The sequence below is a fragment of the Balaenoptera borealis genome (assembly GCF_965194805.1).
Source record: "Balaenoptera borealis genome assembly, chromosome: 21".
NCBI lineage: Eukaryota > Metazoa > Chordata > Mammalia > Artiodactyla > Balaenopteridae > Balaenoptera > Balaenoptera borealis.
In genome coordinates this window covers 2,073,252-2,099,161 of record NC_138880.1, presented here as the reverse complement: position 1 = coordinate 2,099,161, position 25,910 = coordinate 2,073,252, and the positions used below count along the sequence as shown (strand labels likewise).

General features: G+C 46.0%; 1 protein-coding gene across 4 annotated transcripts in view; it reads right to left on the bottom strand.

The window, feature by feature from the left end:
* Positions 1-25,910, bottom strand: part of HGSNAT (heparan-alpha-glucosaminide N-acetyltransferase) — a 47,197-nt gene that overhangs the window by 3,268 nt on the left and 18,019 nt on the right. For 3 of the 4 annotated variants that reach the window (XM_082374836.1, XM_082374838.1, XM_082374837.1), the window contains exons 6-14: positions 9,950-10,019; positions 9,202-9,299; positions 7,676-7,752; positions 7,048-7,078; positions 5,451-5,611; positions 4,223-4,338; positions 1,933-2,054; positions 1,442-1,568; positions 243-329 (exon numbers count right to left, since the gene is read on the bottom strand). In XM_082374836.1, the coding sequence (XP_082230962.1) occupies positions 243-329; positions 1,442-1,568; positions 1,933-2,054; positions 4,223-4,338; positions 5,451-5,611; positions 7,048-7,078; positions 7,676-7,752; positions 9,202-9,299; positions 9,950-10,019 (889 nt within the window). Of the gene's footprint in view, positions 1-242; positions 330-1,441; positions 1,569-1,932; positions 2,055-4,222; positions 4,339-5,450; positions 5,612-6,701; positions 7,079-7,675; positions 7,753-9,201; positions 9,300-9,949; positions 10,020-25,910 lie in introns of those variants that run through there. The other variant, XM_082374839.1, reaches the window with a different exon arrangement.

Below are 25,910 nucleotides of genomic sequence, written 5' to 3'. Positions count from 1 at the left end.
GAGATGAGCCATATGAATAACTTCTTTGGAGAATATAGGAATTATACCTAATTATTCGAATGTGCTAAATTTTAGCAACCTCTGGTTTTGACAACCTGTCAAATATAAACAGAATTTATTAGGTCTGAAACACAGAAGATGTGCTTCCAGTTACTTATTTTAATCAAATGGTTTTTGGATTAGTAATGAATCAATAATCATGAACTGTCAGGAACACGCATTCTCATGAAATGAACAAATACCTGAACTCCTAAAAACGCCATCACGATGGAGTTGATGGTCCCCAGGATGCCTTCTGGGTCGTAGGCCACCTCGGTGTGATACAGCACCTGACAGGGCAGGACAAGAAGGCGGGACTCACCCAAGGATCGCAAAAAGCACACAACAACTCACAGACAAAACGCAAACTTGGCTACACCCCAGTATTCAACATTTTTGGTTTTGCTGCAGAAATTCACTGCTAACTTATGGGGATGACGGGCAGAATACTTCTGGCCAAGAAAGTGTGTGGCATGTGACACTCTGGAAGGGAACACAGACGTGAGCCCTGGAGCAGTGCAGCCGCCTGGACCTCAGGCGGCCCGGGAGACCGTGCTGGGCCCTGTGGCTGTGACACTACGCGTCCCTAACCAGCTTCAAACACCACACGTGACACCTTCTAATTTTCAGCTTTACTCTTTGCGGCCAACCCTACTGTAACACCGACAGCTTCCTTTCTTCTTTTAAGGCAAATAACGATAAAAAAAATACCTTTGTATTATTTCATTATAAAAGAAATCGTTATTGTAGAAACAGCAGAAATTTGGAACCAGTCATTGCAGTGGGTGCTGGAAGGCACCGCCCAGCTATTCGGCCCCCGCCCGCCCGTCCCACCCCTTTTGCAACTAAAGCATCCACTCCCCCCGCTGCTAGACGTATTCATGGCCCAAAGCTCTCAGCCGCTTCTGGATTTGTCCCTGAAGAGAGCTGCCCCTCAGGAGTCGCCCCCTGGCCAGGCCATCACATCCCACCAGGGATGTCTAGGGCCTGGTCCCTCACTCCACTGAGAACAACCCTGAGGGGCCGCCCCAGCCCCCAGGAGACCAGCGGGGGCCTGCGTGTGGCTGTCCCCACTGCCCCGTCCTGCTTCCTCCAGCCCCACACGTGCTGATCCCAAAAGCACTGGCTGACAGACCTCCCGCACGGGGAGCTGTCCCCATACCTGAGATGTACAAGAAAGCACCTTGCTGCACACCTGACACCAGGCAGTCTCACTTCAACAGCCAAAGAAACGTCTACACGCCGCCCACAACCAACATTAAACTCAAGTCTGTGAAGTCAGCCAACTTTTCAAATAAAACTTCGCTCCACCCTAGTCTATTTCATGGACACAGTTCGGAGTTGGCTCTTTCCCGTCCTTCCCCTCAGCGTCTGGTTCCAAGTCGGAGCCGCGCTCACTCACAGCCGAGGAAGGATGCTGGTAAAGGTGATGGCCTCCCAGGAGCAGGCGGTCAATGTAGCCGGCAGCGCCTCCCGTGCAATTCGGGTACTTGCCCCAGTCTCCGAGGCCCCCGGGGCCCAGATAGCCGCTGGGGAAGCGAGAACATGCACTTCACCCACCAGACTTAGGAGCGGGGGGATGTACACTGGTGACGTGCGTGCCCACAGAGAGCCGCAAACACCCACCAGCCTGACGACCCCGGGGCGCCATGCACGTCCACTGCGGGGCCCCTGACTCGCCGGCTGCCCGAGGGGTGAGGCGGGGGCCCAACGTCCGTCCCACCGACCCTGGAAAACCTCACGGAGACAGGCCTCTGGACACGTGCCCAAACCCCCTCCCACACAAGGGGAGAAGAGAGAGAGAGGAAGGGAGGTCCCAGTGTGGGAAATCCGACAGCTGTAACCCAGGGGCTCGGACTTGGCAAAAAGGGGTTTCCCGCAGGGCTGGCTCACGTAGGGCATCCGGGAACAGGTAAGAAGAAGGTCAAGGCCAGCCAAACACCTTCCAGCATCAGGACGAAGAGCCACTGGGGCCAGCTGGATGTGATATCCAGCAGAGAAAAGCAGCTTCTCTCCTGCAGGGGCAGGGCATAAAAAACGTGAACTAAAAGCAAGTGGAATGGGAAACAATACACAGTCCAGTACATGTACTCAGAAAATTCTCTGTGACGCTCCTCTTGGCCTTCATGGTAGTAACAAAAAATAGACGCGTGTTTATTCCATATGTGGTAATGTGGTCTAGATGCTTCATCTCTATGATATAGCACAGTAAAATGCCAGTTAAGAAGAAATCAGTGGACAATTCCACTCCTATACCCGAGATCTGAAAAGAGATGTTCGTACAAAAACTTGTACACAAATGGACATAGAATCATAATGCATAATAGCCAGAAAGTGAAAACAAGTCAAATATCCATCACCTGATGACTGGATACAAAATGTGGTACATTCATAAAATGGAGTATTATTCAGAAGTAAAAAAGAATCAAGTGCTGATGGTATAACATGGATAAACCTCAAAAAATATTCTGCTAAATGAGAGAAGCCAGACACAAAAAGGCACATATTCTATAACTCCATTTCTATGACATGTCCAGAACAGGCAGATCTATAGACAGAGAGTAGATTAGGGGTTGCCTAGGGCTGGGGGGATCTGGGGTTGGAGAGTGGCTGGTAGTGAGGACAGGGTGTTTTGGGGGATAATGAAATTGTTCTAGAATTAGACAGTGGTGACGACTGCACAACTCTGTGAATATACTAAATATCCCTCAATTTTACGCCTCAAATGTGTAAGCTTTATGGTATGTGAATTATATCTCAATAAAGCTATTATTTTAAAAAGAAATAAAGGGACTTCCCTGGTGGCGCAGTGGTTAAGAATCCGCCTGCTAATGCAGGGGACACGGGTTCGAGCCCTGGTCCGGGAAGATCCCACGTGCCACGGAGCAACTAAGCCTGTGCGCCACAACTACTGAGCCTGTGCTCTAGAGCCTGCGAGCCACAACTACTGAGCCCGCCCGCGTGCCACAACTACTGAAGTCTGCGTGCCTAGAGCCCATGCTCTGCAACAAGAGAAGCCACGGCAATGAGAAGCCTGTGCACCGCAACGAAGAGTAACCCCCTTCACTGCAACTAGAGAAAGCCTGCACGCAGCAATGAAGATCCAACACAGCCAAAAATAAATAAATTAAATTAAATTAAAAGAAAGAAATACAGCTATATTTTTAAAACGGAAAATAAAATTTAAGCTTTTGGAGCTCTTCTGGTTGAAGGAAGGAGAGGTGCAGCCCACCACTCCTGGTGTCCCCCCAGCCCTGGGCTCCACTGTGGGACCTGGACGAGCCTCGCAGACCCTCCGGTCCCCCACAGCCAATAAGGTCAGGTTCACGTGTGCACGTGCAGCCCCCGCGTGCCTTCCGTAGTCTACAGCAGAGGGCACGGGTGCGCCAGCGGGGGCCGGGGGGCGCGGTGCGAAGGAGTGAAGTGTAAATGCGCTCCAAGCACATACAACCGAGGGATCGTTACAAGAAAAACCAAGAGAACCTGAGATTCAGTGATGAATTTGCTAGTTACCCACATAGGAAGGAGCTGGACAACCAATACAGTTTTATTAACTTACTGTGAAGTAGGACCCCAAATGGAAGGATTGAAACATTTCCACCTGAAGTTTTACTTCCATTGGGGGAAAAAAAATAGCTGTCATCTGAGTAAACTCAACTCAGCCATTTATAATAAGACACGAAGTAATTATAAAAGAGGTGAGATGCTCACATACTTCTTACAAAGAAAAAACAGGAAGCAGCCCAGGGCGGAACTGTCATCTCCTGGCCCGACCTTGGCACTGTCCAAGTCAAACCTCTGCAGCATGTGTATAGACACTGAAATGTTCTGTGAGGTTTTTGTGTGTCTTTACCACCAGGAAATTGAAAAACTGGCAGTAATTCCCCCAAGAGGCTGGACCAGCCAACTAGAAGATGGTGATGTTATTTAACGCCATCACATTCATTTGATTAATGGAAACTGAAATATGTGTGAAGAGGGTAGATCTCATGTTACGTGTTTTTTACCACAATTAAAAAAAAAAGATATAAAGACTAAATAAAAATAACTAATTGAAGAGAAAAATGAATGTTTTTGACTGAGTTAAAGAGTCTTGTAGTATCTGGTACTGCACTCAAAACTAAAGAAAGTTCTAGCACCTAAACAGGGACCTCTCCCCCTTCTTTAATGCAGGGTTTCTCACCGAGGTGCAGATCTCAGGCATGGGCTTGGCAAAGAGCAGCTCCAACACGGCGACCACAAAGTAGGTGCCCCCGAGCCGCTGGAGCACGCCGGGGATGCGCACCTTCTCCCAGGACACTGCGGGACGCACAGGGTACAGGGGTGTCAGCCAGCACTGCTCACTTCACCCCAAGACGACACCACTGTTTCCTGAGGGGGGAGACAGACTTCCATTGCACCAGAGGAAGTTAAGCTCTTGGAGATGGAAACACACGTGGTCAAGGGCCTGGCTCACACACGGCAGTGAGGCTGGGCTAAGAGCAAGGGTCCGGCTCGGTGTGGGGATAAAGTGCGGACGCCCTCGGCCCTGAAGCCACGCCCCGCCCCGCCCCGGCCATTCCCATCAGGAGTGTGGATTCAAATCACATCCAGCAGGAACCTGCAGACCCAGTGCAGGCCGCGGACTGTCCCTGCCCTGCAGGCTACGTGACTGTATCACTGCCCGAGGGTAACCCTGTAAGAACCCCCGCAGTGTGTCCTCCTGGGAGCAGCGGCCCTCTGTTGGGTGATCCATCGAATGGACTTTTCTGTGACACCTTCCCTTAGGACCCCACCTCCTCCCGTTGCCTGAAGCCTTAGTGCTTCTTGCCTGAGGGGTTCACCTGGCACCTGCCTGGATAAGTACGTCTTCTTTCTGCTAATGACACCGTAAGCCCCTTGAGGACGGTGGCCGCTGCCCTCCCTGGTTCCGACACTGGTCCCCAGAACAGGGCTCACATCCTTCCCTCAGCTTTTCTGTCCCTCTCACGCCACTCAGTGACAGAGATGTCATACCTTTCCCGCAGCCCGGGGGCATTCAGGTGATGGCAAGGTGGACCCTTGAACAACAGCCTTACTGTGAAAGCTGATGAAACCAAAGCAGCAGGAGGGCGGCTCTGAGAACCAATGGCCTGGTCTGGCCCCTGCTCTGCCCTTCACTACACACGGACACAGAACCTCACTCTCCCGGCCCCAGGGTCTTCCTTTGTACAGAAGGGTTTGAGTGGACTTGGTGGCACCTCCCAGGCCTAAAATTCCAAGATAGTAATAATAATAATGCCCAAAGTCAAACAAGCATTAGATATACTTTTCTAGTAACTGTTCTTTTTGCAGGTACATGAGATGGAGAAACTGCACTTCTTTCAAATTATAACACATCGTTTCCCTATTTCAACCTGAATACATTCTAACAGAGGGGAAAAAATACTTACGTGGACCAAGGCAATAATTGGGGTTCACGATGACAATTCCTATACAGATTAACAGGAAACTCCTCCATGCAATTTTCCCCAGCAATCTGAATTTGGAACATCCCCGCTGCAGAACGGAAGTCATTGACAGAAAGATCGAAGATCCCATAATAAACACAAACCTAAAAAAACAACAGCTATTACTAGGTGGCCACTTCCAACTTTTTTTGTCTCTATGTCATTAGTATTTTATAACCAAATATGTAAGAGAAGCAACACGTGATTTTTGAAAGAAACCGACGATTGAAACCACTTCCGGTTTAGTGGTGGAGAAGAATCAGAATGTTGGGCTGGAAGGACTGTGCACCTTCTCATCCTGTCTTAGGGGGAGATCCTTCGGGACTCACTGCAGCTTCCATGGACAAGCCTCCCATCAAAGACAGACAAACCACTAGGTATAAAATAAGCTACAAGGATGTATTGTACAACATAAGGAATACCAATATTTTATAATAACTATAAATGGAGTGTACCCTTTAAAAACTGTGAATCCCTATATTGTACACCTGTAACTTATATAATGTTGTACATCAACTATACGTCAATTAAAACAAAAGGAACTCCTCCCCCACTCAGATAAACCTGAGTTCACATTAGCAGTGAAACACTGGGGACCAAAGACGCAAACCAGTGGCTGGTCCTGCCTATAAATGATGGAGGCAAGTCGCTCAAAGCATCTCAGCAAAGACACAAAAGCCACGTTGTGCAGGGGCCAGAGTCCCTCAACAGGGGAATGCTCCGGGCAGAGCGGGGTACTCCACTATTATTTTATTCTATTTTATTTTTTTATTTGTTTGTTTATTTATGGCTGCATTGGGTCTTCGTTGCTGAGCACGGGCTTTCTCTGGTTGTGGTGAGCGGGAGCTACTCTTCGTTGCGGAGCGCGGGCTTCTCATTGCAGTGACTTCTCTTGTTGCGGAGCATGGGCTCTAGGCACATAGGCTTCAGTAGTTGTGGCTCGTGGGCTCAGTAGTTGTGGCTCACGGGCTATAGAGCGCAGGCTCAGTAGTTGTGGTGCAGGGGCTTAGTTGCTCCATGGCATGTGGGATCTTCCCGGACCAGGGCTTGAACCTGTGCCCCCTGCATTGGCAGGCGGGTTCTTAACCACTGCACCACCAGGGAAGTCCTCCACTATTATTTTAAAGTGTAACTTATTACTATCCTTAACTGCTACACACTTATCAAATTCCCTGATACTGATATACTGCATACCTTTTAGGAACTAAGATGTTTAAATTTATTTTCAGGATTAGTGGAATATTCAGAATTTATGATTTCCTACGAGATTCCAGGAGCTTGTACATCATATCCACACTAATAAAATGTTCCCTCTGAAATCAGCAGTCTTTTATTCTCAAGTGTCTCAGATAAGCACGAGGCCAAGTGTCAGAATGATTCAGGAACCCGGCTTTCGGAAGGACCTCATCACGCCATCACCTGTGGGCAGCACAGGCCCGCAGCCTGGAACTCAAAGCTGGTGTTGGGAAGGTCCAGCATCCGCTGAAAACAAAACTTTGCAGATGGGCTACGAAGAGCGGATGGCGGACTGGCAACTCACCACGGGAACACAAGGTCAGCCACCGTCAGTCCTGCAGAAGAACACAAGCACGACAGTGAGGAAAGGACCTGGAACGTCGGTGCTCCCCGACCCGGGACGGCTTCCATCTCACACTGACGGGGCGAGTCCTGGGAAAACCTTGTGAAGCAGCACCGAGCTCCCTGGACTCTGCGGCCAGGGGCCAGCCCGGGCGCTACCTGAGAGCACCCCTGCTGTGGCAGCACCACAGAGAAGTACGCGGACAATCTGTGATCTTAGGCAGATCTTACTCAAAACCCATCCTAGACCACCCCCCAGCCAGATTCACAGCCACTATTCAGCACCACTCCGGCCACCCCCAGCCCCACGTCACCCCCAGGAGGCCCACGAGTCTCGGGGCAGGACGCCCCTGCGGCTGAGGTACACGGCACACCTAGAGGAGGACAAGGATCGTTGACAACGTGATGGCAGCGAAGCATCTCGGAGCCAGAGCACACGAAAGGAAGAACAGAACTGAAGGCTGACAGGATGACCTAAGGGGCCTCTGTGGGGCTCACCTCTAGAACCCCTGGGGGACGCCGAGGAGCCCTCCTACCTGCGGCTCTCAGAGGGCCCGCGTCAGCAAGGCGACCTCTCGGCGGTGGCTTACCGTTCCAACTTGCATGCTTGAAGTACCAGTATCTCCCACCTCCGTAGTTCACGAAGACCATGAGGATGAGAGCGATCCTGCAAAGCCACAAAGATGTGCTCTCAGGGCCTGGGCATGTGACAAGGATGGCCCGGCTGCAGGACACAGGTGCCGTCATGATACAAGCAGACACTTAACGAGCAGGAAACTCCCACTTCTAACCATCACGGTTAGGACCCTGCGCTAAAGTCCTCTCTGCCAACACTTCCAACATGATGTCTGAAGAAAAACTTACACCAACACTGAACTGTGTAACTTGAAAACGGTGCAAAACATTCCCGATCACTCCACTTTATGCTAATTACTTAGATGTCTCAGGTTAAAGAACTGTAGTGGGAGGGGACAGTCTTCAGGGTCAAGCCCTGGGTCCCTCTCTCTTAGGAGCCACTGGACCTCAGGCGAGCCCCTCATCAGTTCTCTGTGAAGGAGGGACACCCCTGACCCGGGGACCATGGGCACCATGATGGAGAGTAACATACATCACAGCACCTAAACGGCGCTTGAAATATCTTAGCACTTAATCAGTGTCAACTCCCGTCCACCTGTGGACATCTCCGAAAGGAAGAGGAATACAATAAAATAGATTCTGCATGTGCTGTTGTTTGCTGCTAATTTCTCAGAATGTGGGGAAAAAAAACGTTACTATGTCAGTGGGTGATTTGTGGGCACTCTGGAGCCCAACTTACTCAACTCTGTGGCTCAATTTCTTTATCTGTGAAACAGGTGTATTATTAAAAGTATATACTTCATTGGATTGCTAAGAGATTAAAGAAATTAAGACAAATTGGAACAGTGATTGGCATACCATGAGGACTCAAAACTGTTAGCAGTGGTTACTATTAGTATCATTACTGTTATTACTGCCTGGCTTTGGATACACACACAGGAGCACTCAGAGCTCGGGAAGCTGGGTCAGAGTTATCAGGTTATCACTGGAGTTTGAAAGGCCTCAGTGGGAGAAACAGAAGACCTGACACCTAGATATTGCTTTTCAGCCATACAGTTTTAGCCTCTATTTTCAGAGTTTGGTCCTGGCCTTCGTTCTTTTCCCAGAACTGGAAAATAACAATTTACTGCAGGACTCTGTGGATTTGCTATCAGTTGATATCCGAGCTGCTGTGCGAATGGTGGAGGAGGCTGAGGGTTCCGTTTCCAGACTGGGGCACCGGCCCATCGGTCCAGGGCTGAGCGGACACGGGGCGCTCGGGCAGCTGCTCACACGTGTGAGTGGCTTTCTCAGCAGCACCTGTGCACCAGGGGAGGCGGGCTCCGGCCTCTCCCACAGCTGCTCTCCAGTGACACGTCACCCTGGCTCTCATGACAGTTTTCAACTCAGAAGAGGCTTTCGATTTCTCTTTAGGGCAGGAAATCCTTTCTAGCCTAGGGAGTAAAAGGTACGTGAAATGCCTCCCGCTGCAAGTGGGTGGACTTAGGAACGTGCCATCCGAGGCCACCTGTGCCCACGTGTCACCAGGGAGCCCACATACCCGCGGAACGTGTCCACGCAGCGGAGGCGCAGGGGGGTCGCCGACTGACGCCAGGCCTCTGGTGGGGGGTCGCCCGCCCTGCTCGGAGACCCCAGCTCCTGCCGGAAAAGAGGAGAAAAATGCAAACAGTTCATAACACAAAAGAGTAAACTACACTTTCCTGTGTTTTAGGGAAGAAATTAGCAGAGTGAAAGCCAAGGATCATTGTTCTGGATAATAGTTTAATTTGCTTTTGTAAAGACCCCACCTAGAGGTTAGGTTTTTCACTTTATTTGGTTTATGTGCCTCCTACTGAGCTCTCGGTGGCCATGCTGATAAATGACCACAAAGGAGCAAGAGTACCAGCAAGTGTGTCCATAAGTGGACACAGATACGTCCATAATTAATCGATTAACACAGAATGTTTAATCATCACAGCAGGCCATCCCATGTATAGATTTAATACTGATGTCTCTCACTCTTTTGTCTTAATCTTGATACTCTCTACCTAAATGGATTGATTCAACAGTGCTGCCTGAAGAGTGAAAACCATCTCCACACCCAGCATCACAAAGCAGCTAAAGCTCCAGCCTCACAAAGACAGGGGGGCACCCTTCACGGGGCCAGCGAGGACTGCTGTTTACCAAGAAAGCAGGACACATGACCTGGCCTTGCACAGCATGAGATAATTAAGATTACTAAACAGCGGACTGTAAATCCGAATCTAGGAAAACACCTAAAGCACACACGATGCGTTTTAACAACTCACAGAATTGATGAGGCCATCAGTTTCCTGAGAGTTTATGGCTTTAGAAATCCAATCATGAAAGTCTTCCAAGCTGTAAATAAATAAAAGGCCTGGTTAATTTGTTTCCCTCGGCAGAATTTTCAAAATGGTATCATATTGAAAGGAAATTAATTTAAAGTTCACATTCTATACAAGTCAAAGAATTAAACATTTTAAAGTGTTTTAACGAAACGGAAGTAGAAATCCAAGTACTTTCAAATGCTTCACCCTGACAGCATGGTCTCCTGATCGATGAGACAGGAATAAAGACAGAGCTTTCGTTCAAGAGTGTTGTGAGGAAGATGGCGGGGTAGGAGGACGTGTACTCACTCCCTCCTGCGAGAGCACCGGAATCACAACTAACTGGTGAATAATCATCGACAGGAAGACACTGGAACTCACCAAAAAAAACCCCCACATCCAAAGACAAAGGAGAAGCCACAATGAGACGGTAGGAGGGGCGCAATCACAGTAAAATCAAATCCCATAACTGCTGGGTGGGTGACTTACAGACTGGAGAACACTTATACCACAGAAGTTCACCCACTGGAGTGAAGGTTCTGAGCCCCATGTCAGGCTTCCCAACCTGGGGGTCTGGCAAGAGGAGGAGGAATTCCTACAGAATCAGACTTTGAAGGCTAGCGGGATTTGACTGCAGGACTTCGACAGGACTGGGGGAAACAGAGACTCCACTCTTGGAGGGCACATACAAAGTAGTGTGCAAATGGGACCCAGAGGAAGGAGCAGTGACCCCATAGGAGACTGAACCAGACCTACCTGCTAGTGTTGGAGGGTCTCCTGCAGAGGCGGGAGGTGGCTGTGTCTCACCGTGAGGACAAGGGCACTGGCAGCAGAAGTTCTGGGAAGTACTCCTTGGCGTGAGCACTTCCAGAGTCCGCCATTAGCCCCACCAAAGAGCCCGGATAGGCTCCAGTGTTGGGTTGCCTCAGGCCAAACAACCAACAGGGAGGGAACCCAGCCCACCCATCAGCAGACAAGCAGATTAAAGTTTTACTGAGCTCTGCCCACCAGAGCAACAACCAGCTCTACCCACCACCAGTCCCTCCCATCAGGAAGCTTGCACAAGCCTATTAGATAGCCTCATACACCAGAGGGCAGACAGCAGAAGCGAGAAGAACTACAATCCTGCACCCTGTGGAACAAAAACCACATTCACAAAAAGACAGATAAGATGAAAAGGCAGAGGGCTATGTACCAGATGAAGGAACAAGATAAAATCCCAGAAAAACAACTAAATGAAGTGGAGATAGGAAACCTTCCAGAAAAAGAATTCAGAATAATGATAGTGAAGATGATCCAGGACCTCGCAAAAAGAATGGAGGCAAAGATCAAGAAGATGCAAGAAATGTTTAACAAAGACCTAGAAGAATTAAAGAAAAACACCTAGAAGAATTAAAGAACAAACAGAGATGAACAATACAATAACTGAAATCAAAAATACACTAGAAGGGGTTTCCCTGATGGCGCAGTGGTTGAGAATCTGCCTGCCAATGCAGGGGACGCGGGTTCGAGCCCTGGTCTGGGAATATCCCACATGCCGTGGAGCGACTAGGCCCGTGAGCCACAACTACTGAGCCTGCACGTCTGGAGCCTGTGCTCCGCAACAAGAGAGGCCATGATAGTGAGAGGCCTGCGCACCGCAATGAAGAGTGGCCCCTGCTTGCCGCCAACTAGAGAAAGTCCTCGCACAGAAACGAAGACCCAACACAGCCAAAAATAAATAAATAAATAAATAAATAAATTTATATATTAAAAAAAAAATACACTAGAAGGAATCAATGGCAGAATAACTGAGGCAGAAGAACAGATAAGTGACCTGGAAGACAGACTGGTGGAATTCACTGCCACAGAACAGAATAAAGAAAAAAGAATGAAAAAAAAAAAAAAAAAGCCTAAGAGACCTCTGGGACAACATTAAACAGAACAACATTCGCATTATAGGGGTCCCAAAAGGAGAAGAGAGAGAGAAAGGACCAGAGAAAATATTTGAAGACATTATAGTCGAAAACTTCCCTAACGCGGGAAAGGAAATAGCCACCAAAGTCCAGGAAATGCAAAGAGCCCCAGGCAGGATAAACCCAAGGAGAAACACGCCGAGACACATAGTAATCAAACTATCAAAAATTAAAGACAAAGAAAAATTATTGAAAGCAACAAGGGAAAAATGACAAATAACATACAAGGGAACTCCCATAAGGTTAACAGCTGATTTCTCAGCAGAAACTCTACAAGCCAGAAGGGAGTGGCATGATATATTTAAAGTGATGAAAGGGAAGAACCTACAACCAAGATTACTCTACCTGGCAAGGATCTCATTCAGATTAGACAGAGAAATCAAAAGCTTTATAGACAAGCAAAAACTAAGAGAATTCAGCACCACCAAACCAGCTCTACAACAAATGCTAAAGGAACTTCTCTAAGTGGGAAACACAACAGAATAAAAGGACTTACAAAAACAAACCCATAAAAACTAAGAAAATGGTAATAGGAACATACATATCAATAATTACCTTAAACGTGAATGGATTAAACGCTCCAACCAAAAGACACAGGCTCGCTGAATGGATAGAAAACCAAGACCCATATATATGCTGTCTACAAGACACCCACTACAGACCTAGGGACACATACAGACTGAAAGTGAGGGGATGGAAAAAGATATTCCATGCAAATGGAAATCAAAAGAAAGCTGGAGCAGCAATTCTCATATCAGACAAAATAGACTTTAAAATAAAGACTGTTACAAGAGACAAGGAAGGACACTACCTAATGATCAAGGGATCGATCCAAGAAGAAGATAGAACAGTTATAAATATATATGCACCCAACATAGGAGCACCTCAATACACAAGGCAACTGCTAACAGCTATAAAAGAGGAAATCGACAGTAACACAATCATAGTGGGGGACTTTAACACCTCACTTACACCAATGGACAGATGATCCAAACAGAAAATTAATATGGAAACACAAGCTTTAAATGACACAATAGACCAGACAGATTTAATTGGTATTTATAGGACATTCCATCCAAAAACAGCAGATTACACTTTCTTCTCAAGTGCACACGGAACATTTCCAGGATAGATCACACCTTGGGTCACTAATCAGGCCTCAGTAAATTTAAGAAAATTGACATCATATCAAGCATCTTTTCTGACCACAACGCTATGAGATTAGAAATCAATTACAGAACGCAGCGCACGAGCAGTGGCCACGGACGCGCGGTGGCGTGGTGCACAGGCGCCCCGGCCTGCAGGCGTCTCCAGCAGGCACCTCCAGTACACACAGAGGAGTCCTTGGACTTGGAGGAGGAGGCCACGGCAAGCAGAGGCTGTGGAAACCCAGAACGATTCTGCCTTCATACTTGGCATTGACTCAGAATTCCTTGAGTCCTGGTCAAACGCTGTGAGCTGATTACTGCCCCTAGCATTAGATCAGTCCATAGGTAGTGGGAGCAATGGCTGTGAATCTGTTGGAGGATTGGTGCAAGGGGCTGGGCCTGGACCCCAGGAAGGCCGTGCTGATCGTGGGCATCCCTGTGGACTGTAGTGAAGAGGAAATTACAGAGACCCTGAAGGCAGGCTTACAGCCCCTGTGTGCCTACAGTGTGCTGGGCAGAATGTTCAGATGGGAAGACAACTCTAAGGCAGTTTTCATCGAATTGGCTGACGAGGTCAATTATGCTATGATGCCCAATCAGATCCCAGGAAGGGGAGGTACCTGGGAAGTGGTGGTGAAGCCCCATAGCCCAGATGATGAACGTATCAACAGACTGAACTACTTCCTGAAAGATGAGGGCCGGAGAATGGTAGATGTGGTCAATACCCTGGAGCATAGCACTTACCCTGAGGACGTAGAGCCAAAAGGCTTGGCTCAAGTCGAGCCACCAGTCCCGCAGCCTCTGAAAGAAAGCATGTGGTACCCAAAACTGAAGGTGTTTTCGGGAAGCACATTCCCAGACCCAGGCGAAGGGAACTTTGAAGCCTGGCTAGAGCAGGTGACTGAGATGATGCAGATGTGGCAGGTGCCTGAGGTAGAGAAGCAGCGGCGTTTCCTGGAAAGCTTAGAGGGCCCCGCGCTGTCCCTCATACAGGTGCTGCGGGCCAACAATGACTCCATGACTGTGGAGCAGCGCCTGGACACCCTGAAGCAGATCTTCGGGAGTAAAGAGGACTATAGAACCTCACATTTAAACTTCCTCCAGACATGCCAGAAGTCCGGAGAGAAGTCTCTGATTTTTTGCTACGGTTAGAGCCCCTGCTGCAGAACGCCCTGCAGCACAGCCCCTGGTCAGTGAGAAGCACAGACATGATTCGCCTGAAACACGTCCTGGCTCAGGCCTCCATGAGCACCGCCCTCCAGGGCAAGCTCAAGCTCCTGGAGCAGCGAGGGCGTGCGCCCACTTTCCTGCAGTTACTGAAGCTCATTCCAGACGAGGAGGAGTGGGAGGCCACCATGGCAGTGGCCAGGGAGAAGCAGAGGCAAGTGGGAAGGGGCCGCAGGGCCTCTGGCCCCCAGGTACTCGCAGAAACCAGTGTGCCAGCCCGTCTGGTCATGGTGCAGGCACGGCTGTTTCGTGGGAGCAGCGCTGAGACCGTCCAGGAAGGGGCTACCCTGTCACTGAAGCGCAGGCAGGTGCCGTGCCTCTGCGGGACTGGGGAGGAAGGCCACAGCCAGGCAGCGTGTCCTAGGGCCGAGAACCAGCCCCCAACAAAGCAGAAGCCTCAGCTTGCAGCAGAGGAGCTGGGAAACGAGATGGGGGCTGGGGCCATGAGCCACCCCAAGCCCGAGGAAGCATAGGCTCAGGATATCCAGGCACCCCCTCCCCTAGCAGGCAACCCAGATACTTTAACGAGGGGAAGGGGCCGTCCGCAGGAACAGTGGGGGCCTTGACTGGGGCAGAGGGGCAGGGCAGCCAGGCCCAGGCCCAGCCCCCTCGGCATCCACCAGCTGGAAGGGACTCCACCAACCAAGCCAAAGTCAGCTCAGGGAGGCACCGGCGACACAAGCGGGGAGCCACCATACCCAGCACGAGGGGTACCCGAGCCTCAGACAGAGACCCCAACACAGCAGAGGCTGAGAAAGGTATAGTCGGGGGCTCTGGCATCAGCCCTGTCTTCCGGCCACCCTCAGACGCCCTCTGAGCTAGTGATGCTGATGGGCCCCCAGGCCACGCGGGGCCTAGAGGCGCCTCCCCCGGGGCCGCCCCTGCCGGAAGGAGCCGGCGCTGGCGAGGAAGAGCTGCGGGGCAGAGAGGAGGTGCCCCAGAGGGGACACCGCAGGGTCCAGCCCGTCTTCAGGATCATCTACACCGCTCGAGGGGAACCCCGCCCCAGGAAGGCAGCCCCCTGGAGCCTCTGCGCAAGTGAGGGCCGAGGGCAGTCTCCTCCCCCTGCAGCCTGCAAGGGCAATAGGGACAAGGACAGCAAACGCTGTGAGGAGACGATCCCAGGCGAGAGCGTCGGCTCAGCTTGGCAGGCAGGGCGCTGAGTACCTGGTGACCCAGTACCCCACAACTGGCTTTGGTGTGAGTGGGGGGTGCAGGGAAGCGTTTGTTCCAAAGGAGGAGGAGGAGGAGAGGGAGGAGACGGAGGAGGGAGACATGGAGAAGAGGACGAGGGGCAGGAGGAGGAGGGGGGTCCGGGCAGGGTCCAAGGGAATTTGTTGGCGGGAGGGAGGAGTGTTTTGTTCTACCTAGGTTTGTGCATGGCCACTGGAGACCTGGGACTGGCCTGGAGAACCACAACTCACCAGCTGCCAATGCCAAGGCCAGCCCCAAAGCCTGCCACCTGGGAGCAGCCCTGAGTGGCCAGCCCCGGCCTAGGTGAGGGGCACCTGCAGATGGCTGCCACCCACACTGCCCTGGGAGACGTTAGGGGCCACTCAAGGTGCCTGGGCCTCCCTCCCGAGAAAGGACCCCTATTCAGTGTCCCCTATCTGGGGCACGCTGCTCCCTGTGCTGGCAAGCCCAAATGTGTCCCTGTAGGCCCCAGAGGGACCCAGGTGTCAAGGAACCCCCCCAGCCCCCGCTCCCCTCCCCCCAACACATACACCCTAGCCATCGTCCCCCCGCGGAGCCCTGTGGTGCGCCACGTGCCAGCCAAGGCTCTGGTCTCTGTGGGCCAGTGTCGTGAGCTCAACGTGTGCTTTCTGGGCGTAGATTGAGGCCCAGCGCTGCTTCTTGTTGTGGAAGTGTGCGTGTGCTCTCCTCTGAGCAGTTCCCCCCGACCCCGGCCCGGCGCGGAGACCCTGAGCTCAGTCCCAGGAGCCGACGGGGAGGACGGGATGGACGAGGTCAGAGCCAGCGTCCACCCCAGGACCTGGGAGCCCACCTGGGACCTTGGGAAGGAGGACCTGGACCGGGGCTGCAGGAGGTCTGCGGGAGGACCCCGGGGCCTGTGCTCTGCTGGGCCACCCCGCTGTTCCTCGGGACTCCACGTCCTCGGCTCGGTGGCGCGTGCCCTGCTGTGGGACTGTCCTGTGCCCGCCATAGGGCAGGGCCAGGCCCCGGGCATGTGGGCCAGAGGGGGAGGGGCTGCCCCGGGGGAAGCGGGCATTGCCGGTGCCCATCGTCCTGGCGAGAGGCCACCAGCGGGGCCCCGAGGAAGGGAGACTGGGGGGGGGATGGAGGGCCGCCTGGTGGGGTGCAGCAGAGGCACCTTGTTGGGTACCCTGGGATGGGGGGCCGGGACCTGTTGGATCCGGTGGCCGTTAGAAGTTCCTCTGTGTGTTGTTATGCCCTGTGTTCAATGGTTTCAGTCAATGTTTCTCTTTAATAAATTTCCCTGAAAGTTTAAAAAAAAAGAAATCAATTACAGGCAAAAAACCATAAAAAACACAAACACATGGAAGCTAAACAATACATTACTAAATAACCAAGAGATCACTGAAGAAATCAAAGAGGAAATCAGAAAATACCTAGAGACAAATTACAACGGAAACACAACGATCCAAAACCTGTGGGATGCAGCAAACGCAGTTCTAAGAGGGAAGTTTATAGCAATACAAGCCTACCTCAAGAAAAAAGAAAAATCTCAAATAAATAATCTAATCTTACACCTAAAGGAACTAGAGAAAGAAGAACAAACAAAAACCAAAGTTAGTAGAAGGAAGGAAATCATAAAGATCAGAGAAGAAATAAATGAAATAGAAACAAAGAAAACAATAGCAAAGATCAATAAAACTAAAAGCTGGTTCTTTGAGAAGATAAACAAAATTGATAAACCATTAGCCAGACTCATCAAGAAAAAGAGGGAGAGGACTCAAATCAATAAAATTAGAAATGAAAAGGAGAAGTTACAAAAGACACCACAGAAATAAAAAGCATCCTAAGAGACTACTACAAGCAACTCTATGCCAGTGAAATGGACAACCTGGAAGAAATGGATAGATTCTTAGAAAGGTATAACCTTCCAAGACTGAACCAGGAAGAAACAAAATATGAACAGACTAATCACAAGCAATGAAATAGAAACTGTGATCAAAAATCTTCCAACAAACAAAATACCAGGACCAGATGGCTACACAGGTGAATTCTATCAATACATTTAGAGACGAGCTAACACCCATCCTTCTCAAACTCCTCCAAAAAACTGCAGAGGAAGGAACACTCCCAAACTCATTCTATGAGGCCACCATCACCCTGATATCAAAACCAGACAAAGATACTACAAAAAAAGAAAATTACAGACCAATATCACTGATGAATATAGATGCAAAATTCCTCAACAAAATACAAGCAAACAGAATCCAACAACACATTAAAAGGATCATACATCACGATCAAGTAGGATTTATCCTAGGGATGCAAGGATTCTTCAATATAGGCAAATCAATCAATGTGATACACCATATTAACAAATTGAAAAAGGAAAACTGTATGAACATCTCAATAGATGCAGAAAAAGCTTTTGACAAAATTCAACACCCATTTATGATAAAAACTCTCCAGAAACAGGGCATAGAGGGAACCTACCTCAACATAATAAAGGCCATATATGACAAACCCACAGCAAACATCATTCTCAATGGTGAAAAACTGAAAGCATTTCCTCTAAGATCAGGAACAAGACAAGGATGTCCACTCTCACCACTATTATTCAACACAGTTTTGGAAGGCCAAGCCATGGCAATCAGAGAAGAAAAATAAATAAAAGGAATACAAATTGGAAAAGAAGTAAAACTGTCATTGTTTGCAGAAGACACGATACTATACAGAGAAAACCCTAAAGATGCCACCAGAAAACTACTGGAACTAATCAATGAATTTGGTAAGTTTGCAGGATACAAAAATAATGCACAGAAACCTCTTACATTCCTATACACTAACAATGAAAAATCAGAAAGAGAAATTAAGGAAACAATCCCATTTACCACTGCAACAAAAAGAATAAAATACCTAGGAATAAACCTACTTCGGGAGACAAAAGACGACCTGTATGCAGAAGACTAGAAGACACTGATGAAAGAAATTAAAGATGATACCAACAGATGGAGAGATATACCATGTTCTTGGATTGGAAGAATGAATATTGTGAAAATGACTATACTACCCAAAGCAATCTACAGATTCAATGTAATCCCTATCAAATTACCAATGGCATTTTTTTACAGAACTAGAACAAAAAATCTTAAAATTTGTATGGAGACACAAAAGACCCCAAATAGCCAAAGCTGTCTTGAGGGAAAAAAACAGAGCTGGAGGAATCAGACTCCCTGCCTTCAGACTATACTACAAAGCTACAGTAATCAAGACAATATGGTACTGGCACAAAACAGAAATATAGATCAATGGAACAGGATAGAGAGCCCAGAGATAAACCCATGCATCTATGGTCAACTAATTTATGACAAAGGAGGCAAGGATATACAATGGAGAAGACAGTCTCTTCAATAAGTGATGCTGGGAAAACTGGACAGCTACATGTAAAAGAATGAATTCAGAACACTCCCTAACACCATACACAAAAATAAACTTAAAATGGATTAGAGACGTAAATGTAAGACCAAACACTATAAAACTCTTAGAGGAAAACATAGGAAGAACACTCTTTGACATAAATCACAGCAAGATCTTTTTTGATCCACCTCCTAGAGTAATGGAAATAAAACCAAAAATAAGCAAATGGGACCTAATGAAACTTAAAAGCTTCTGCAAAGCAAAGGAAACTACAAACAAGACGAAAAGACAATCCTCAGAATGGGAAAAAATATATGCAAACGAATCAACCAACAAAGGATTAATCTCCAAAATATATAAACAGCTCATGCAGCTCAATATTAAAAAAACAAACAACCCCATCCAAAAGTGGGCAGAAGACCTAAATAGACATTTCTCCAAAGAAGACATACAGATGGCCAAGAAGCACATGAAAAGTTGCTCAACATCACTAATTATTAGAGAAATGCAAATCAAAACTACAATGAGGTATCACCTCACACCAGTTACAATGGGCATCATCAGAAAATCTACAAACAACAAATGCTGGATTGGGTGGGGAGAAAAAGGAACCCTCTTGCACTGTTGGTGGGAATGTAAATTGATACAGCCACTATGGAGAACAGTATGGAGGTTCCTTAAAAAACTAAAAATAGAATTACCATATGACCCAGCAATGCCACTACTGGGCATATACCCAGAGAAAACCATAATTCAAAAAAACAGATGCACCCCAATGTTCATTGCAGCACTATTTACAATAGCCAGGTCATGGAAGCAGCCTAAATGCCCATCAAGAGATGAATGGATAAAGAAGATGTGGTATATTTACACAATGGAATATTACTCAGCCATAGAAAGGAACAAAATTGGGTCATTTGTAGAGACATGGATGGATCTAAAGACTGTCATACAGAGTGAAGTAAGTCAGAAAGAGAAAAACAAATATCGTATATTAACGCATATATGTGGAACCTAGAAAAATGGTACAGATGAACCGGTTTGCAGGGCAGAAATAGAGACACAGATGTAGAGAACAAACGAATGGACACCAAGGGGGGAAAGTGGCGGGGGTGGTGGTGTGATGAATTAGGAGATTGGGATTGACATGTATACACTAATATGTATAAAATGGATAACTAATAAGAACCTGCTATATAAAAAAATAAATAAAATTCAAAAAAAAAAAAGTGTTGTGAGGGAGAAATGAGATCATTATTCCCCGTGGCTGGAATTCTGATTAACAACACTATTAAAGTTAGAATAGCAGAAGCCTGCAACAACCAAACGTGCTCAGTGCAGCAATGACTAATCTCAGTGTCTTCATCTGTGACAGGATGAGCTATGGCTATTAAAACAGCAGGAAGAGTGCAGCAACAGGATGGACCCAGACACCATCATACTAAGTGAAGTCAGATAGAGAAAGACAAATACCATATGATATCACTTATATGTAAAATCTAAAAATACAACACAAATGAACTTATCTACGAAACAGAAACAGACTCACAGACATAGAGAACAGACTTGTGGTTGCCAAGGGGAGAGGGGAGTGGGAGAGGGATGGAATGGGAGGTTGGGATTAGCAGATGCAATTATATAGAGAATGGATAAACAACAAGGTCCTACTATACAGCACAGGGAACTGTATTCAATATCCTATGATGAACCATAATGGAAAAGAATATTTTAAAAAAAGAATGTATATACATGTATAACTGAATCACTTTGCTGTACAGTAGAAATTAACACAGCACTGTAAATCAACTATACTTCAATAAGACAAATTTTAAAAAAAGAGAGACAAAAGAAAAAAAAAATTTGTCCGCCCTGGAAAAAAAAAGAATGTCTGTACAAAGAAATATAAATACAAACTATTAAATACAAAAAGCAAATCATAGTATTCAGACTCAATTACAACCAAATAAAAACGCACAGATGTGGGACTTCCCTGGCCATCCAGTGGTTGGGATTTCATGCTTCCACTGCAGGGGGCACAGGTTCGATCCCTGGTCGGGGAACTAAGATCCCACATGCCGTGTGGCATGGCCAAAAAAAAAAAATATGCACAGATGCAAACTGAGAAAGTTTGACAGTGACCTTGGAGTGACTCACAGTTAATGTACTGGGTTCTTTCTCCTAGATGGTGCTTTAGTGCAACAAGATATCCAGAGGATATTAAGTTGATTCACATGATTAACAAAAGATAAATACCTTAACTGGTTTTTCTTTGAAATGAGAGATCTTATTTGGAAAAAATGTTTCAAAAAGTGTATTTAGCTCTTTCACACAATGTTTTTTACATTCTGATTTACTTTACTTCCCCTTTTCTTTTTTTTAAACTTTGCAGTGGAAATGAATCCTGATTTCCAATACACTAAAGATAGCTTAGTGACTTGATGGGGTAATATCGTTTGTTATTTACAATTTCTGAAATTTTCTGGGACAGTTTCACTTTTATTTACTTTGTTTGTGCCCATAAGGACATGAACTTTCCACTTTATGTCCCCACATCCGATTATTAAAGTCCACACAGAATCCTTTCTCAACCCAACAACTGTGTCAAACTCAGAGCTAACAGGCCAAGTTGTTATTTTTCAAATAATAATGAATAGTTAGCATTTTTAATTTGGTATATAAGAACTATTAAATTTGCCCTTTTAGTAAGTACAATTCTTTGATTAAAAAATCAAGAGAAGGCAAGTCTTTGTCTGTAAATCATTGAGGGCTTTCTTATAGAAATTATATATAACATTTCTAATATTACAAGCCCTTATATGTACTGTGCTTCCAGCTCTCTTGATACTGAAAAGTGTAATAAACTTCATACTCACACAGGTTTTGCATAAAATTTGGACATTTGAACATTTAATATATTCAAGGCATAGGATTTTTCCTCTTCTTTCCTTTTTTTTGGTCATGGAAAGTTTCAAACATATACATACATATAAGTAGACAAACTAGTATAATGAACCACCATGGACCCATTACCCACCTTCAACAAGTATCTACGAAGCATGGTCAATCTTACTTCATCTATACTTCCACCCACTGACCCTTTTCCCTGACTTGGCTTGATCATTTTAAAGAAAATCATAGGGGACTTCCCTGGCGGTCCAGTGGGTAAGACTCTGCGCTCCCAGTGCAGGGGGCCTGGGTTGGATCCCTGGTCGGGGAACTAGATCCCACATGCAGGCCGCAACTGAGGAGGCCGCGTGCCACAACTAAGGAGCCTGCCTGCCAAAACTAAGGAGACTGTGAGCTGCAAATAAGGAGCCGGTGTGTCACAACTAAGGAGCCCGCCTGCCTCAACTAAAACCCAGTGCAACCAAATTAATTAATTAATTAATTTTAAAAAAGAATATATTTAAAAAAAAAAAGAAGGAAAATCATAGACATCATGTCATTTCATCCATAAATACTTCAGTATGTACTGCTAAAAGATAAGGACTCAGGAGGCAGAGTCAAGATGCCGGACTAGGAGGACGCGGAATTCGTGTCTGCACAACTAGGGCACCTACCAGACACTGGTGGGGGACCACAGATGCCTAAGGGGATGGTAGGAACCCCCAGAGACTGGCTTGCAAGATCTTGGTTCCCAGGCCAGAGGTCGGGCCCGAGCTCCTGTGGTGCGAGCTCTGAGTCCAAACCACTGGACTAACAGAGAACCTCAGACCCAGGGAATATTCATTGGAGTGAGGCCTCCCGGAGGTCCTCATCTCAACACCAAGACCTGGTTCTAACCAACTGCCTGCAAACGCCAGTGCTGGAAACCTTGGGCCAGACAACCAGTAAGATAGGAATAAAGCACCACTTATCAAAAAAAAAATGTTACAGATGAAGGAGGAGGTAAAAACCTAAAAGACGAAATAAATGAAGACAAAATAGGCAACCTACCTGAAAAAGAATTCAGAGTAATGACAGTAAAGATGATCCAAAAGCTTGGAAAGAGAATGGAGAAAACACAAGAAACATTTAACAAGGATCTAGAAGAACTAAAGAGCAAACAAACAATGATGAACAACAAAATTACTGAAACTAAAAATACTCTAGAAGGAATCAATAACTGAATAACTGAGGCAGAAGAACGGATAAGTGAGCTGGAAGATAAAATGGTGGAAATAACTGCCAGGGAGCAGAATAAAGAAAAAAGAATGAAAAGAATTGAGGACATTCTCAGAGACCTCTGGGACAACATTAAACACACCAACATTCGAATTATAGGGGTCCCAGAAGAAGAAGAGAGAAAGAAAGGGTCTGAGAAAATATTTGAAGAGATTATAGTCAAAAACTTCCCTAATATGGGAAAGGAAATAGTCAATCAAGTCCAGGAAGTGCAGAGTCCCATATAGGATAAACCAAAAGAGAAACACGCCAAGACACATATTAATCAAACTATCAAAAATTAAATACAATGAAAAAATATTAAAAGCAGCAAGGAAAAAGCAACAAATAACATACAGGGAATCCCCATAAGGTTAACAGCTGATTTTTCAGCAGAAACTCTGCAAGCCAGAAGGGAGTGGCAGCACACATTTAAAGTGATGAAAGGGAAAAACCTACAACCAACATTACTCTAACCAGCAAGGATCTCATTCAGATTCGACAGAGAAATTAAAACCCTTACAGACAAGCAAAAGCTAAGAGAATTCAGAACCACCAAACCAGCTTTACAACAAATGCTAAAGGAACTTCTCTAGGCAGGAAACACAAGAGAAGGAAAAGACCTACCAAAACAAACCCAAAACAATTAAGAAAATGGTAATAGGAACATACATATCGATAATTACCTTAAATGTAAATGGATTAAATGCTCCAACCAAAAGACATGACTGGCTGAATGCATACAAAAACAAGACACGTATATATGCTGTCTACAAGAGACCCACTTCAGACCTAGGGACACACACAGACTGAAAGTGAGGGGATGGAAAAAGATATTCCATGCAAATGGAGATCAAAAGAAAGCTGGAGTAGCAATTCTCATATCAGACAAAATAGACTTTAAAATAAAGACTATAACAAGAGACAAAGAAGGACACTACATAATGATCAAGGGATCAATCCAAGAAGATATAACAATTGTAAATATTTATGCACCCAACAGAGGAGCACCTCAATACATAAGGCAAATGCTAACAGCCATAAAAGAGGAAATCGACAGTAACACAATCATAGTAGGGGACTTTAACACCCCACTTTCGCCAATGGACAGATCATCCAAAATGAAAATAAATAAGGAAACACAAGATTTAAATGACACATTAAACAAGATGGACTTAATTGATATTTATAGGACATTCCATCCAAAAACAACAGAGTACACTTTCTTCTCAAGTGCTCATGGAACATTCTCCACGATAGACCATATCTTGGGTCACAAATCAAGCCTTGGTAAATTTAAGAAAACTGAAATAGTATCAAGTATCTTTTCTGACCACAACACTATGAGACTAGATATCAATTACAGGAAAAGAACTAAAAAATACAAATACACGGAGACTAAACAATATGCTACTAAATAACCAAGAGATCACTGAAGACATCAAAGAGGAAATAAAAAAATATCTAGAAACAAATGACAATGAAAACACAACGATGCAAAACCTATGGGAGGCAGCACAAGCAGTTCTAAGAGGGAGTTTTAGAGCAATACAATCCTACCTGAAGAAACAAGAAAAATCTCAAATAAACAACCTAACCTTACACCTAAAGCAATAAGAGAAAGAAAAACAAAAAACCCCCAAAGTTAGCGGAAGGAAAGAAATCATAAAGATCAGATCAGAAATAAGTGAAAAGGAAATGAAGGAAACAATAGCAAAGATCAATAAAACTAAAAGCTGGTTCTTTGAGAAGATAAACAAAATTGATAAACCATTAGCCAGACTCATCAAGAAAAAAATGGAGAAGACTCAAATCAACAGAATTAGAAATGAAAAAGGAGAACTAACAACTAACACTGTAGAAATACAATGGATCATGAGAGATTACTACAAGCAACTATCTGCCAATAAAATGGACAACCGGGAGGAAATGGACAAATTCTTAAAAAGCATGACCTTCCGAGACTGAACCAGGAAGAAATAGAAAATATAAACAGACCAATCACAAGCACTGAAACTGAAACTGTGATTAAAAATTTTCCAACAAAGAAAAGCCCAGGACCAGATGGCTTCACAGGCAAATTCTATCAAACATTTAGGAAGAGCTAACACCTATCCTTCTCAAACTCTTCCACAATATAGCAGAGGGAGGAACACTCCCAAACTCATTTTATGAGGCCACCATCACCTTGATACCAAAACCAGACAAAGATATCACAAAAAAAGAAAACTACAGGCCAACATCACTGATGGACATAGATGCAAAAATCCTCAACAAAATACTAGCAAACAGAATCCAACAGCACATGAAAAGGATCATACACCATGATCAAGTGGGGTTTATCCCAGGAATGCAAGGATTCTTCAATATACACAAATCAATCAATGTGATACACCATATTAACAAACTGAAGAAGAAAAACCATATGATCATCTCAATAAACATAGAAAAAGCTTTTGACAAAATTCAACACCCATTTATGATAAAAACTCTCCAGAAAGTAGGCATAGAGGGAAACTACCTCAACATAATAAAGGCCATATATGACAAACCCACAGCCAACATTGTTCTCAGTGGTGAAAAACTGAAACCATTTCCTCTAAGATCAGAAACAAGAAAAGGTTGCACACTCTCACCGCTATTATTCAACATAGCTTTGGAAGTTTTAGCCACAGCAATCAGAGAAGAAAAAGAAATAAAAGGAATCCAAATTGGAAAAGAAGAAGTAAAACTGCCTCTGTTTGCAGATGTCATGACACTATGCATAGAGAATCCTAAAGGTGCCACCAGAAAACTACTAGAGCTACTCAATGAATCTGGTAGAGTAGCAGGATACAAAATTAATGTACAGAAATCAGTTGCATTCCTATACACTAA